Source organism: Gobius niger (assembly GCF_951799975.1).
Source record: "Gobius niger genome assembly, chromosome: 9".
NCBI lineage: Eukaryota > Metazoa > Chordata > Actinopteri > Gobiiformes > Gobiidae > Gobius > Gobius niger.
Genome location: NC_136860.1, coordinates 5,086,388 through 5,100,693, shown reverse-complemented (window position 1 = coordinate 5,100,693; position 14,306 = coordinate 5,086,388). Strand labels below are relative to the sequence as shown.

The window sequence follows — 14,306 nt, the reverse complement described above, 5'->3', positions numbered from 1 at the left end:
CAGATGTCATTTCTAGGATTGTGTGACTATAAAACAACATAAATCAGCATTAGGGAAAACAAGAAGTACCTTCATTACTAAGAGTTACCACTGTATCTAGAAGTACATACCTTGTAATTCTCACTATAGTATCCTTTAAATACCACCATAAGTATCATTTAAAGTACCACCATAAGTACCATTGTGTGAACCACTGTAAGTACCACCATAAGTACCATTGCAAGAACCACTGCAAGTACCACCATAAGTACCATTGTAAGTATCACTGTAAGTACCACTGTAAGTACCTAGAATTACCACTGTAAGTACCACCATAAGTACCATTGTAAGTATCACTGTAAGTACCACTGTAAGTACCTAGAATTACCACTGTAAGTACCTAGAATTACCACTGTAAGTACCACCGTAAGCACCATGATAAGTATCTAGAACTACCTCTGTAAGTACAAAAGACTTACCGGCCCGTAATGTAAAGTGTTACCAGACACTTTGTAACCAGTTTGTCCATTTGGACCCATCTGCGCCCGAGCTTTAACTTCCTGGCTGATGTCTTGAGATGTTGCTCCAATATTTCCACATAGAGTTCTTTCTTCATGATGTCATCTATTTTGTGAAATGCACCAGTGTCTCCCAAAGCAAAACAACCCCACAGCATGATGCCCCCCTTCCCCCCCCCCCCCCCCCCCCACCCATTCATAATATTTTTGCCAGACCTCAGGACATGTCTCCAAAAATGAAAGTCTTCATCTTTTTTCTGTTTGAAAACTCCAAACTGTCTTTTTGATGTCTCTTTCGGAGTCAGAGCTTCTTCCTGCAGAGTTCCCTCTCAGCCCATGTCAGTACAGGACTTATTTCACTCTGGATAATGACAAACTCTGACCAGGTTCAGCATCTTCACCAGGTCTTTTGTTCTTGGGTTGATCTTCACATTTCAGACACAGCACGTTCATCTCTGGGACACCGAACCCGCCTTCTTTCTGATCTGTATGATGACTGGTCATTTCCATCATTGTTTGAACCAACGAACCTTAACCTTGTCTGTAAATTACACCCAAGGATGAACCAGACTTAAGCTTCCAAGGTCATGACATGACAATTTGGCTTTCCCAAATTGTTTAAAAGTATAGTAATCTTAGTGTATGTAAAGTTTTGGTTTTGTAAAACGTAACAAAAACATTTCTAAAATATTCCATCTCTCACTCCTCTGACATTTAGCAAATAGAAATATGTTTTTAAATTGTAATTGACTGTAAAAGCGCTGTATAAGTTGAGACTGTTGACCGTGTGATTGTCACCGTAATGCTGGATGTTTCCCATGCCATGGGGTGTGTTTACTTTTGTAAGTAAAGTGAGGGAGCTGTTTCAAATACAAATGAAGTCTTTTTGCTCAGATATGCAGTCGCTGGCTCGGGAGATCCAGAGCTTCTCACGCTCTCGGCTGAAGAAGCAGTGCACGCGTGTGACCTGCCTGAGCGGCCGCAGGATCATCGAAACGTGGAAGGGCTCCAGCATCACAGTGGAGGAGGAGTCCACCCCAGCAGACACCGCCCTGGGCTACGTCCCCGACACCACCTGGGACCTGCAAGTGGGGAGTGTCCGACCTTACCTGCTGCTGGGTGAGTCTGACAACCTGCCCCGCCAACCAGCCCCATCAACCTGCCCCGCCAACCTGCCCTGCCCCATCAACCTGCCCCACCAACCAACCCCATCAACCTGCCCCGCCAACCAGCCCCATCAACCTGCCCCGCCAACCTGCTCCACCAACCTGCCCTGCCCCATCAACCTGCCCCACCAACCAACCCCATCAACCTGCCCTGCCAATCTACCCCATCAACCTGCCCCGCCAACCAGCCCCATCAACCTGCCCCGCCAACCTGCCCCATCAACCTGCCCCACCAACTAACCCCATCAACCTGCCCCACCAACCAACCCCATCAACCTGCCCTGCCAATCTACCCCATCAACCTGCCCCGCCAACCAGCCCCATCAACCTGCCCCGCCAACCTGCCCCATCAACCTGCCCCACCAACTAACCCCATCAACCTGCCCCACCAACCAACCCCATCAACCTGCCCCGCCAACCAGCCCCATCAACCTGCCCCGCCAACCTGCCCCATCAACCTGCTCCACCAACCTGCCCTGCCCTATCAACTTGCCCCACCAACCAACCCCACCAACCTGCCCTATCAACCTGCCCCACCAATCTGCCCCACCAACCTGCCCCACCAACCTGCCCCGCCAACCTGCAGCAGTTAGTGCTTGTGCTTCACAGCTAAAAGGTTCTGGGTTCGATTCCCACCTGGACGGGGCCTTTCTCTTTGGAGTTTGCATGTTCTCCCCGTGTCTGCATAGGTTTCCGACAGGTACTCTGGTTTCCCCTACCACTTAAAACATGTACAATAGGCCACAATGAATGAGAATGTGTTTGAGAGTGTGCATGGGGGACGGTGGATGGAAATTAGCCCAAGGCTACAAACCAGTGTGGCGTGTTTACATGCATGAGACCCATGTATGTTCATTAACACGCACTGTCCCGACCAAATAACCAATGTGGTGGAAGCACAGGGAGAGCAGGGAAGGGACGGGAGAGAGTTCAGCTTCTTGATGGAAGAAGAGGAAGATCTTTATTTATATATAGCCTGATGGATATAACTGTTCTTCAGTCGACTAGACCTGGTCTTCTCCCTGAAGGCATTAGTAATGCACACAGTGATGGAGCTGGTCAGGATGCTCTCTATAGTCCCTCTGTAGAAGAGCCACACAGTGATGGAGCTGGTCAGGATGCTCTCTATAGTCCCTCTGTAGAAGAACCACACAGTGATGGAGCTGGTCAGGATGCTCTCTATAGTCCCTCTGTAGAAGAACCACACAGTGATGGAGCTGGTCAGGATGCTCTCTATAGTCCCTCTGTAGAAGAACCACACAGTGATGGAGCTGGTCAGGATGCTCTCTATAGTCCCTCTGTAGAAGAACCACACAGTGATGGAGCTGGTCAGGATGCTCTCTATAGTCCCTCTGTAGAAGAACCACACAGTGATGGAGCTGGTCAGGATGCTCTCTATAGTCCCTCTGTAGAAGAACCACACAGTGATGGAGCTGGTCAGGATGCTCTCTATAGTCCCTCTGTAGAAGAACCACACAGTGATGGAGCCCATGTGAGAGCACGAGTGAGTGAGGACAGAAATCCTCCGCCCTATCGCACCAACTCATACACAAACATACACGTGAACTCTAGTAAATGAGGTAATGCTCACTGAATATAGGTCACTGTATGTAATGGTCAAATGTCCATAAAGCATATGTGACATGATGAGAGGAATTAACAGTTAATGGTTCATTTCCTTAACAGACGCTGATTGCTTTTCTCGACCAGTGATGTAGTGTGCATGGTCCAGGAGAGCTTCTCTGTGATGTGCACACCCAGGAACTTGGTGCTGGTCACCGTCTCCACTGCAGCACCGTTGATTGTTAGAGGAGCATGCTGACCCGCACTCTTCACCACAATCCCCTTCTCTTCTCCACATTTAGAGAGAGAATCAAGTCCAATCAGATCTATTTCGACAGCAGAAGTATAGAACACTGCGCTCTTTAGAATGCCGTCACACACACGCACTTGAACTCACTTTGTTTCACGCGTGGCCCTGGTCATACTAAAGCCATCTAACCGGGGTCAATGTGATGTCTCAGGTAAAGCGGTGTTCCATTCCCCGCTGTAACATGAGCCTCGAGCAAAGCACCGGCTCTTTGCTCAAAGGCACACACTCAGCAAGTGAAGAGACATAATGACTCAATAACTATCCAGTTACAAATGTTTCCATGGCCTGGACACTCCACCAGCGATCGGCTCTTTTTAAAAAGTCCTTTCACAAGAAACAGCGTGTGAACAGAGCAGAAAGCACAAGCAAACACTTTGAACAAAAATGAAGCTTTATTTGCATGACTTTCATTTCAAAGTTCTAAATGGGTTCCCCTGTAAACATGAGTATATTTCATCAATGGATGTACGTTCTTCTGAGCAAATAGATTTTATTAATGGCTCTTTGAAGAAAGCGGGTGCTTCGCACATCAAATTCATACCAGGTGCGTAGGAGAAGTCGTGCGTAAAGCTCGTAACATGTGAACAAATGTAACTCCCGCACACTGGGAAACTTGCAAAAAGTGGTGTTTATTGCAACGTTTCGGCTCTAGGCCTTCTTCAGGCAAATGGCTCTAGAGTGGTAAAGAGCCACCTTTATAGGGGGGTGGCCGATGACGCAAAAAATGACCGCGTCCAAAATAAAAGGTATACAGGCCATGTAACATAGACACCCAAACCATATCAGTGCACATACAATATATACATGTTCCACTATATACACACACTATATACTTAATCTAAGTCAGATGTAGTACATGTATGGGAAACAAATATCACAGTCAGTCTAAAGAGGGAAAAACCGACTGCGTATATTCATATCACTATGTTCACCTCAGACAGAACAACTGTATCAGGGGCTAAAGCATCATCATGCATTATTTATCATAGATAGACATTCAGGTTGAACTCATCATTTAGACGCTTCAGAGCCAAAGTCTGAAGGGTAAAAATCCAGTAGGCCTCTCGTTGTTTTAAGAGTTTATCGTGATCGCCCCCTCTCGGATGCGGGGGGACACATTCGATCCCACAGAATCGGAGAGCGCTCACGTCATGTTTGGCGTCGCTGAAGTGAACTGCCACAGGGTCATCCCGGTCATTGCGGCGTATTGTACTTTTGTGTTCACTGATTCTCTGTTTCAATTGTCTTATCGTCTTGCCCACATACGCGAGGCCACAGGGACAACGAAGAAGATATATCACGTGTGTAGATGCGCACGTGGTTATACTTCTGATCAAAGTCTTCTTTCCTGTGTGCGGGTGTTGGAAATGGTTTGTTTTCATAGTGTTATTGCACTGTGCGCAGTTGCCACGCCTATAATTCCCGTTTGGAAGCGGGGATAGTAAAGATTGTCTCGAAGTTCTCATAGGTGTGGAGCTGGCATGCACAAGGTGGTCCCTGAGGTTCTTTCCTCTTCTGTTCACAAAAAGAGGTGGATGTTTAAAGGTAGCAGCAAGTTCAGGATCAGATGTAAGGATGTGCCAATGTTTTTTAAAAATGGTCCTGATGGCTGCAGAGTGGGGTGAGCATTGTGTGACACAGGTGAAATGTTCTTTCATTTCTTGCGCTTTCTCCATAAAATCGTTGTGCGTGTGGCAAATTCTCCACAGACGCAAAAATGGACTTATGGGCAAACTCTTCTTGAGAGCGGTGGGGTGGAAACTGGATGCCAATAATAAATTGTTTCCACGTGCGCATCTACACACGTGATATATCTTCTTCGTTGTCCCTGTGGCCTCGCGTATGTGGGCAAGACGATGACGTGAGCGCTCTCCGATTCTGTGGGATCGAATGTGTCCCCCCACCTCCGAGAGGGGGCGATCACGATAGACTCTTAAAACAACGAGAGGCCTACTGGATTTTTACCCTTCAGACTTATGATAAATAATGCATGATGATGCTTTAGCCACTGATACAGTTGTTCTGTCTGAGGTGATGTGAATATATGCAGTCAGTTTTTCCCTTTTTAGACTGACTGTGATATTTGTTTCCCATATGTGTACTACATCCGACTTAGATTAAGTATATAGTGTGTGTATATAGTGGAATATGTATATATTGTATATATTGTATGTGCACTGATATGGTTTGGGTGTCGTTACATGGCCTGTATACCTTTTGTTTTGGACGCGGTCATTTTTTGCGTCATCGGCCACCCCACTTTAAAGGTGGCTCTTTACCACTCTAGAGCCATTTGCCTGAAGAAGGCCTAGAGCTGAAACGTTGCAATAAACTTTTTGCAAGTTTCCCATTAATGGCTCTTTAACATGAGATTCAGCTCCCATTAAAGGGGCAGTACACTCCACTCAAGGTGTTCCATCTGACTTCACGAGGTCCAGGGATAAGAGGATGAGGATGTTCGCACTGACACTGACATAGGGAGGACGTGACCTGAAACGCCGTGCGGGCGACGGGCGAAACAGGTCACCACTGCGCGGGACACCTGAGCCCAGATCAGAGAGAGGACATCTGTCAACCGGTGTGTGACTGCACCAACACTAAACTTGACAAAAACAAACCCTGAAGCTGCTACCACTGCTAAGGCTGGACCCATGTCAAATGAAGCCCTATGGCAGTGGTTCCCAAAGTGGGGTCGGGGGGTACTGTGATGCACTGCATTGGGCTCCCAAAATCTTGTGCAAACACATACAAGAAAAATCCTGATAATTTATTTCTGTAACTAAACACTTTTAAATGAGTGCTTAGTCCACAGTTATTAGCATTTCTAATTTCTATATTGTAGGTCTACAATACATACTGTTTTGAATGGGATTGATTCTTGTAGCAGGGGAGTAATGATGTGACATTCATGACTGAGCGGCTGTTTGGAACGGCTCTTCAAGGAGAACGGTTCGAACCGGATCTCAGTTGTGAAAAGCCGTAAATCCGAGCACTACTGGGGAGCTCCTGTGGCAAGTTGGAATGTACAAGGGAGCTCTGGATTTTTGGAATGGCTGACCTATGGATTAAGTATGGGATGTCACCAGTGTTCATTCTGGCAACATACCTTCATTTACTTTTGGTCTTTTTATGAAAATGTCACTTAATTTTAGAAAAGATTTACTCAAATAATCCTTTTCAATTTTAGGTCGGGTTTTAGTTTTTGCATGTATCCATCCATCCATTTTGTTCCGCTTTATCCGGGGCCGGGTCGCGGGGGCAGCAGTCTCAGCAGAGATGCCCAAACTTCCCGGTCCACACACACCTCCTCCAGCTGTTCTGGGGGGACCCCGAGGCGACACCAGGCCAGCTCGGAGACATAGTCCCACCAGTGTGTCCTGGGCCTTCCACGAGGTCTTGTCCCACTAGGACATGCCTGGAACACCTCGGAGGCATCCGGAACAGATGCCCAAGCCACTTCAGCTGGCTCCTTTCGACGTGAAGGAGCAGCGACTCTACTCCGAGCTCCTCCCGGGTCACTGAGCTCCTCACCCGATCTCGGAGGGTGCGCCCAGCCACCCTGCGAAGGAAACTCATTTCGGCCGCTTGTATTCGCGATCTTGTCCTTTCGGTCATTACCCAAATCTCATGACCATAGGTGATGGTAGGAACGTAGATCGATCGGTAAATCGAGAGCTTTACCCCCCGACAGCGACCGCATCACTGCTGACGTCGCACCGATCCGTCTATCCATCTCACGCTCCATCCGTCTCTCACTCGTGAACAAGACCCAGAGACAGATCCTAGTCGTGGCCCGAGGTGCATTCTTGATCTAAATATTTGTCCCTTGTTTGACGCACACAGCCATAAGTCTCGCCTATCCTTCTGAAAAGGTAGCATATGCTCCGCAGTCATTTGTGAATCTACTGCCTGCTTCTATGGCCCTAATTCTGGGGTGGCCCCTCTGGAAGCCTCTGTCGTCTCCCATACAGCCTCAAAGAAATGTTACAGTTTTAGAGGTTGAACAGCTTCTCACAGCTGCCGCTCCTTCATCAATAGTAAAGTGATGTATGGATGATTTGTTTGTCTCAGGTTCTCAAGACAGCGCCCATGACTTCGCCACTCTACAAAAACACAAGGTGGGCCCAGTACAAGTACTTTTGCTCACGCTTTACAGCAAATCATGTTATGCACCAAGTTTAAACAGTCTAATCACTGTTGTTAATTGTAAATTCTGTATTATGGAGGACTCTAACTGCTAAAACAAAAAAATCAATTAAAACATTAATAAATGTGTTTAATGGCAGATTAACAGATAACTACAAATACTGAAAGAATATGTAATGTTTAGTTGAAACCTGGCATGCACTTTAGTAAGCAGTGTATATACAACCCAGTACGAGTTCACACATTCAAATCTAACGGGTGTCCCTTTGTCTCCGCAGGTGTCCCACATACTGAACGTGGCCTTCGGAGTGGACAATGTCTTCCCCGATCTCTTCATTTACAAAACAGTCAGCATCCTGGACCAGCCCGACACAGACCTGACGCAACACATCCCAGACTGCTGCGGCTTCATTACACAAGCCCGCAATGAGGTGAGTACCTGCGGTGGGGTGAGTACCTGCAGCGGGGTGAGTACATACAACAAGGTGAGTACCCGCAACAGGGTGAGTACCGGCAACAGGGTGAGTACCCGCAACAGGGTGAGTACCTGCAACAGGGTGAGTACCTGCAACAGGGTGAGTACCTGCAACAGGGTGAGTACCTGCGGCGGGGTGAGTACCTGCGGCGGGGTGAGTACCTACAACAAGGTGAGTACCTGCAACAAGGGGAGCATCCGCAACATGGGTGAGTACCTGCAACAGGGTGAATACCTGCGGCGGGGTGAGTACCTGCGGCGGGGTGAGTACCTGCAACAAGGTGAGTACCTGCGGCGGGGTGAGTACCTGCAACAGGGTGAGTACCTGCGGCGGGGTGAGTACCTGCAACAGGGTGAGTACCTGCGGCGGGGTGAGTACCTGCAACAGGGTGAGTACCTGCGGCGGGGTGAGTACCTGCAACAGGGTGAGTACCTGCGGCGGGGTGAGTACCTGCGGCGGGGTGAGTACCTAGAACAAGGTGAGTACCTGCAACAAGGGGAGCATCCGCAACAGGGTGAGTGCCTGCAACGGGGTGAGTACCCGCAACAGGGTGAGTACCTGCAACAAGGGGAGCACCCGCAACAGGGTGAGTACCTGCAACAGGGTGAGTACCTGCAACAAGGGGAGCACCCGCAACGGGGTGAGTACCCGCAACAGGGTGAGTACCTGCAACAAGGGGAGCACCCGCAACAGGGTGAGTACCTGCAACAAGGTGAGTACCTGCGGCGGGGTGAGTACCTGCGGCGGGGTGAGTACCTACAACAAGGTGAGTACCTGCAACAAGGGGAGCATCCACAACAGGGTGAGTACCTGCAACAAGGGGAGCACCCGCAACAGGGTGAGTACCTGCAACAAGGGGAGCACCCGCAACAGGGTGAGTACCTGCAACAAGGTGAGCACCCGCAAGGAGGTGAGTAACCCCAACAGGGTGAGTACCCCCAACAGGGTGAGTACCTGCAACGAGGTGAGTACCCCAAACAGGGTGAGTACCTGAAACGAGGTGAATACCCGTAACAAGGCGTGTGCCCGCATCAAAGTGAGTATCCCCAACGGGATGAGTACCCACAATGAGGTGAGTACCCATGGCGATGTGAGTGCCCGCAACGGGGAGACCACAAGAGCTGGCAGTGAGATTAGAGTCCACAACAAAGTGTGACCCACAGACCGGTGAGCCCTCCCTGGAGTGTGTTTTCATACTTCCTCATCATCTCAGTCATTGTAGTGAGTGGTGCCAGGGGAGCGTGAGTAGGCGTGTAGTTAAAGTTGTTGTAGGGAACTGTCCCCTCAGTGGGATCACATGAACCACTCTCTAACACACTACATCAGTCATTGTAGTGAGTGGTGCAGGTGGAGCGTGAGTAGGCGTGTAGTTAAAGTTGTTGTAGGGAACTGTCCCCTCAGTGGGATCATATGAACCACTCTCCTAACGCACTACATCAGTCATTGTAGTGAGTGGTGCAGGTGGAGCGTGAGTAGGCGTGTAGTTAAAGTTGTTGTAGGGAACTGTCCCCTCAGTGTGATCATATGAACCACTCTCCTAACACACTACATCAGTCATTGTAGTGAGTGGTGCCAGGGGAGCGTGAGTCAGCGTGTAGTTAAAGTTGTTGTAGGGAACTGTCCCCTCAGTGTGATCACATGAACCACTCTCTAACATACTACATCAGTCATTGTAGTGAGTGGTGCCAGGGGAGCGTGAGTAGGCATGTAGTTAAAGTTGTTGTAGGGAACTGTCCCCTCAGTGTGATCATATGAACCACTCTCCTAACACACTACATCAGTCATTGTAGTGAGTGGTGCCAGGGGAGCGTGAGTCAGCGTGTAGTTAAAGTTGTTGTAGGGAACTGTCCCTCAGTGTGATCACATGAACCACTCTCCTAACGCACTACATCAGTCATTGTAGTGAGTGGTGCCAGTGGAGCGTGAGTAGGCATGTAGTTAAAGTTGTTGTAGGGAACTGTCCCCTCAGTGGGATCATATGACCCACTACACACAGAGAACATTTGTCTGCACATTCTGGCTTTCGCATTGTAACATATTCAGCCAGAATTGTCCTGAACATGACCCTGAGTGGAGCGAGCAGAGGGAGGGGGGCCGGGAGGACATGGGGGGACACAGAGGGGGACGGAGGCCGGGTGTGAGTATATTAAAGGAGGGAGTCGGGACATGGGACACGGCTCCTGCATTACTCATGAAGAGGGACATGTTTTATTGAAGTGGCTCTCAGATCACTCACTGCAGACTCACATAACCAAACAAAGCACCCTCTGTGGAACCAAAGGAGTCCCGCTTCAGGAGGCCGGATCTTACTGCAAATGTACACAAAATATACTTCACTTTCCCACTCTAGAATTTGATTATGTCATAATCTTAGAAATGCGGCAGGAACAAAATAGAAATGGGGAGTGTGTGTGTGCTTGTACCAGGGGTGGGGAACCTTAATTAAGGGCCATATACGTTTGTATAAAGTACTCCAAAAGCCTTCAGCCACATACATGCATACGTTGTGACTCTGAGGTAGGACTCATGGTATGGAGGATCAGAATGTGGGCATCGTTTTTCAGAAAGGACACACACTGTGTCATTCTGTATCCTGCGGTATCAAAAGCAACACATAGCAGTGAGCAGCAGGGGGCGTCAGTTCAATGAGAGCAACTGCACCAGGCGCCAATCCCGTGCTCTGTTAGGAGGTTTGTGGTCAGAAGGTCATAAGTTCGATTGAGGTGATGGTCTATGGTCCTTCTGCATGGTCACCCCTGACATGTGCTTATAGCCGACTGTCTAAAGCAGAGTATTCTTTATTAAAGTCAGTGACTTTGTTTTGAGATGGTTGTATCACTGATACCTCTCATTCATTTGTTTCTATTCTCTAATTATCTCTCAGCTGTTAAATAGCTCACTCATGATGATTTTGTTCACATTTCTGAATGAGAATAAATGAGCTGAGTTTGCTTTTTTCAGGCTCACTGCTGTAGTGCTTTTTCACCACCAGATGGCGCCCATGCAATGTAGCCTACTAACACAGTGAGATACAGTGTGCTACAATTATGAAAGTGTGACACACACTGATGATGGTCCCTCACATCATAAAGGACTTTTCATTCCTCCACACACAGTGAGCCTGCTGTGAAGGTCACCCACTGTGTGCAGGAGGGGCTGAACCACAGATCATATATTAGACGTCTGCTCAGAAGATCTACCTTAGTCACTAAATACACACACTAAGACAGGAGGCATGTTTGTTTTTAAAGCGATCACCCCAGTACGAGCGATCGCGATGTCGTCACAGCCGTTGGCCGTGGTCGGCATTTTACGTTTTCATATTTGATAAACATTTTATTAAAATCCTATGATCAGCAAGAACAATGTCCATAAACAGGGCATTGCTTCGCTTGTGCTGTAACAGATCAATCATTTATAAAACCGAGTTAGAGACCTGGACTCACCATTCACCAAAACATCCGGTGAAAATTGCGGAACAATGACAGCGATCGCTCGTACGCCCCACACTGACCTGATGTGAGTGCACAGGGAGGCTCCGCCTTCATTTCTTTACAACAGTGCGGAAACTTATGCTCAACAAAACAGTGTCAACCAAAAACATAGCAGTGGCAAACCTCACACTGAACACAAGGGATCTGTTGTTTAGCTACGTTTGAGACTTCGCTGTGATTGGCTAGTACAATGGTCACTTAATCCAATCAGCATCAGCTATCGCCCCAGAAGTCTGTGCTCTAATTCACACTAATTTTTCAAAACAGAGCCAGATTACTTTTGAGCCCTATGTTTTGAAAATACTCAAACTAAAATTCAACAGTAAATTTTCGAAAGCACTTTAAAAGTTTAGGTTTTGGATTATAAATGTAATTATTGTAGAGAATGACTTATGACTTGTGTAGAGTATAAGTGAAGCCCCGTGTATGTTAAATGATCCAATACTTTCCTGACCTTATGTTTCTGTGTTTTTAGAAAGGCGTGGTCCTGGTTCACTGCAACACCGGTGTGTCCCGGGCCCCGGCTGTCGTCATTGGATACCTGATGTCATGTGACGGCCTCTCTTTTGACGACGCAATGTCGTTAGTCCGAATGGCTCGTCCTAACTCCGCCCCTAACCCCGGGTTTGTGGAGCAGCTGCAGAAGTACAGAGCTCCAGCAGTGAATGGAGGACTGCACTAGGCTCACAGACAGGGGGCGCTCCAGGTCACACGGCTTTGGGGCCCTTAGAAAACGCTTTACAGTCACAGCCACAGGCACACATGTGTATTTCTCCACCGATAACTGTTGAAAAAGCAACTTTTCTGAGCTTTAAACCATGTTCTGATGGGACTTTCGAATGAGGTCTAACGTTTGACAATAAGGAAAGCATTTCATTGAATTAATCACATCTTTATATCCCACCACATTGAAGTCACCCATTCTTTAGTCTCTTCTATAACATCTATGTGCTCTGAAACATACAGACTAGATTAGGCCTAATGCGTAGTGTTGTAAAGTTCATGTAGCCCTCGAGCAAAGCTGTGAACATTTTTGTACCCGAGGGTCGTGAGTGATGCAGATTTGAGGATGACACAAAGGTAAAAACATATTCTCTGAGTTATGTTTCTTGCAGTAAGTCACAGCTCCTCTAAGGTGAGCTCTTCAGTGTTCTGCTTCTGTCTGGCTTTCACAATAAAACATCTCCCAACTGCAGTGTAAAGGCTTTTATTTTGTGAGGACTGCAGGAGGCATTTAGCCAGTATCAGTGGAACATGGACAACGACGTCAGTGCAGGGTCTCCCTCAGCTTCATGGTGAGTTTATGTAGCTGTTTTTAAAGGAACAGGCCACCGTTTTTAATACTGAGCTCTGTTCTTACCTGAGCTTAGACGAGTTCATGTGTACCTGTCTGGTCTTCACGCGTGCCCTCCGTCACATAAACACAGACGGCGTTAGCATTTAGCCTCTCCTCCTCTCCTCTATAGCTCCAAACGAGGTGAAGGTAGAAGCGACCAAGCTCTTCCATGTTTTCCCTATTTAAAGGAATAGGCCACCGTTTTTACATACTGAGATATGTTCTTACCTTAGCTTTGACGAGTTCTATAGGACCTGTCTGATCTTCCCCCGTGCCTTCAATCACGTAAACACAGCGCAGACGGCGTTAGCATTTAGCCTCTCCCTCTCTCCTCTATAGCTCCAAAACAGGTCAAGATAGAAGCTACCAAGCTCTTCCACGTTTTCCCTATTTAAATATGGTTACGTGAAGTGTTCCACTACAAAGTATAATTACACAAAATTAAACAATGTGGATTTTCTAAGCGGATAAAAGGGGGAACTATATTGTAAGGCGTAATAATACCAGGAGTAATTTGGCATCCACACAGTAAAGTGAAGATTACTTCGCAGTAAAGTGAAGATTACTGCGTGGATTTCGAACTACTCCTGGTATTATTTTGTGTAATTATACTTTGTAATGTTACACTTCACGTAACCATATTTAAATAGGGAAAACGTGGAAGAGCTTAGTAGCTTCTATCTTGACCTGTTTTGGAGCTATAGTGGAGAGAGGGAGAGGCTAAATGCTAACGTCTGTGCTGTGTTTACGTGACTGAAGGCACGGGGGAAGACCAGACAGGTCCTAAAGAACTCGTCAAAGCTAAAGTAAGAACATATCTCAGTATGTAAAAAAAGTGGCCTATTCCTTTAAACATAGTTACGTCAAGTGTTACACTACAAAGTATAATTACACAAAATTAAACATTGTGGATTTTCTAAGCGGATAAAAGGGGGAACTATATTGTAAGGCGTAGTAATACCAAGAGTAGTTCTAAATCCGCGCAGTAATATTATATTCACTTTACTGTGCGGACGCCGAACTACTCCTGATCAAAGTGCTTCAGCAGTAGAAGAAGAAAGATATTTTGAAAGAAAGCAGTAAAGTTAGTGGTCATTTTTTTCCTCACTTGCTACTGTGTATTCAACCTAATGTGGACATAGTATAACTCCTGACTGAAAAGCCTGATTTTAGACCATCAGGAACCGTGTCGGCTTGCAGCATGAAGCTGGTTGGTTGGAATGAAACACATGAGCCAAACACACTTCAGTCTAATAAAGCGACGGTTCTGTGATGGCTGCAGTTTGGGTCCAGTGACGGCGAATCAGCTTTGAAAATG

At 47.2% G+C, this 14,306-nt stretch overlaps 1 protein-coding gene across 1 annotated transcript; it reads left to right on the top strand.

Moving 5' to 3' along the window:
• Positions 1 to 1,393: 1,393 nt before the first annotated feature.
• dusp19a (dual specificity phosphatase 19a) lies at positions 1,394 to 12,355 on the top strand (the record flags this gene model as incomplete). The annotated part of the gene is made up of 4 exons (XM_079562993.1): positions 1,394 to 1,616; positions 7,608 to 7,654; positions 7,961 to 8,113; positions 12,128 to 12,355. The coding sequence occupies 4 exons, from the start codon at positions 1,394 to 1,396 to the stop codon at positions 12,332 to 12,334; spliced, it is 630 nt and encodes a 209-aa protein (XP_079419119.1). The 3' UTR covers positions 12,335 to 12,355.
• Positions 12,356 to 14,306: the final 1,951 nt, after the last annotated feature.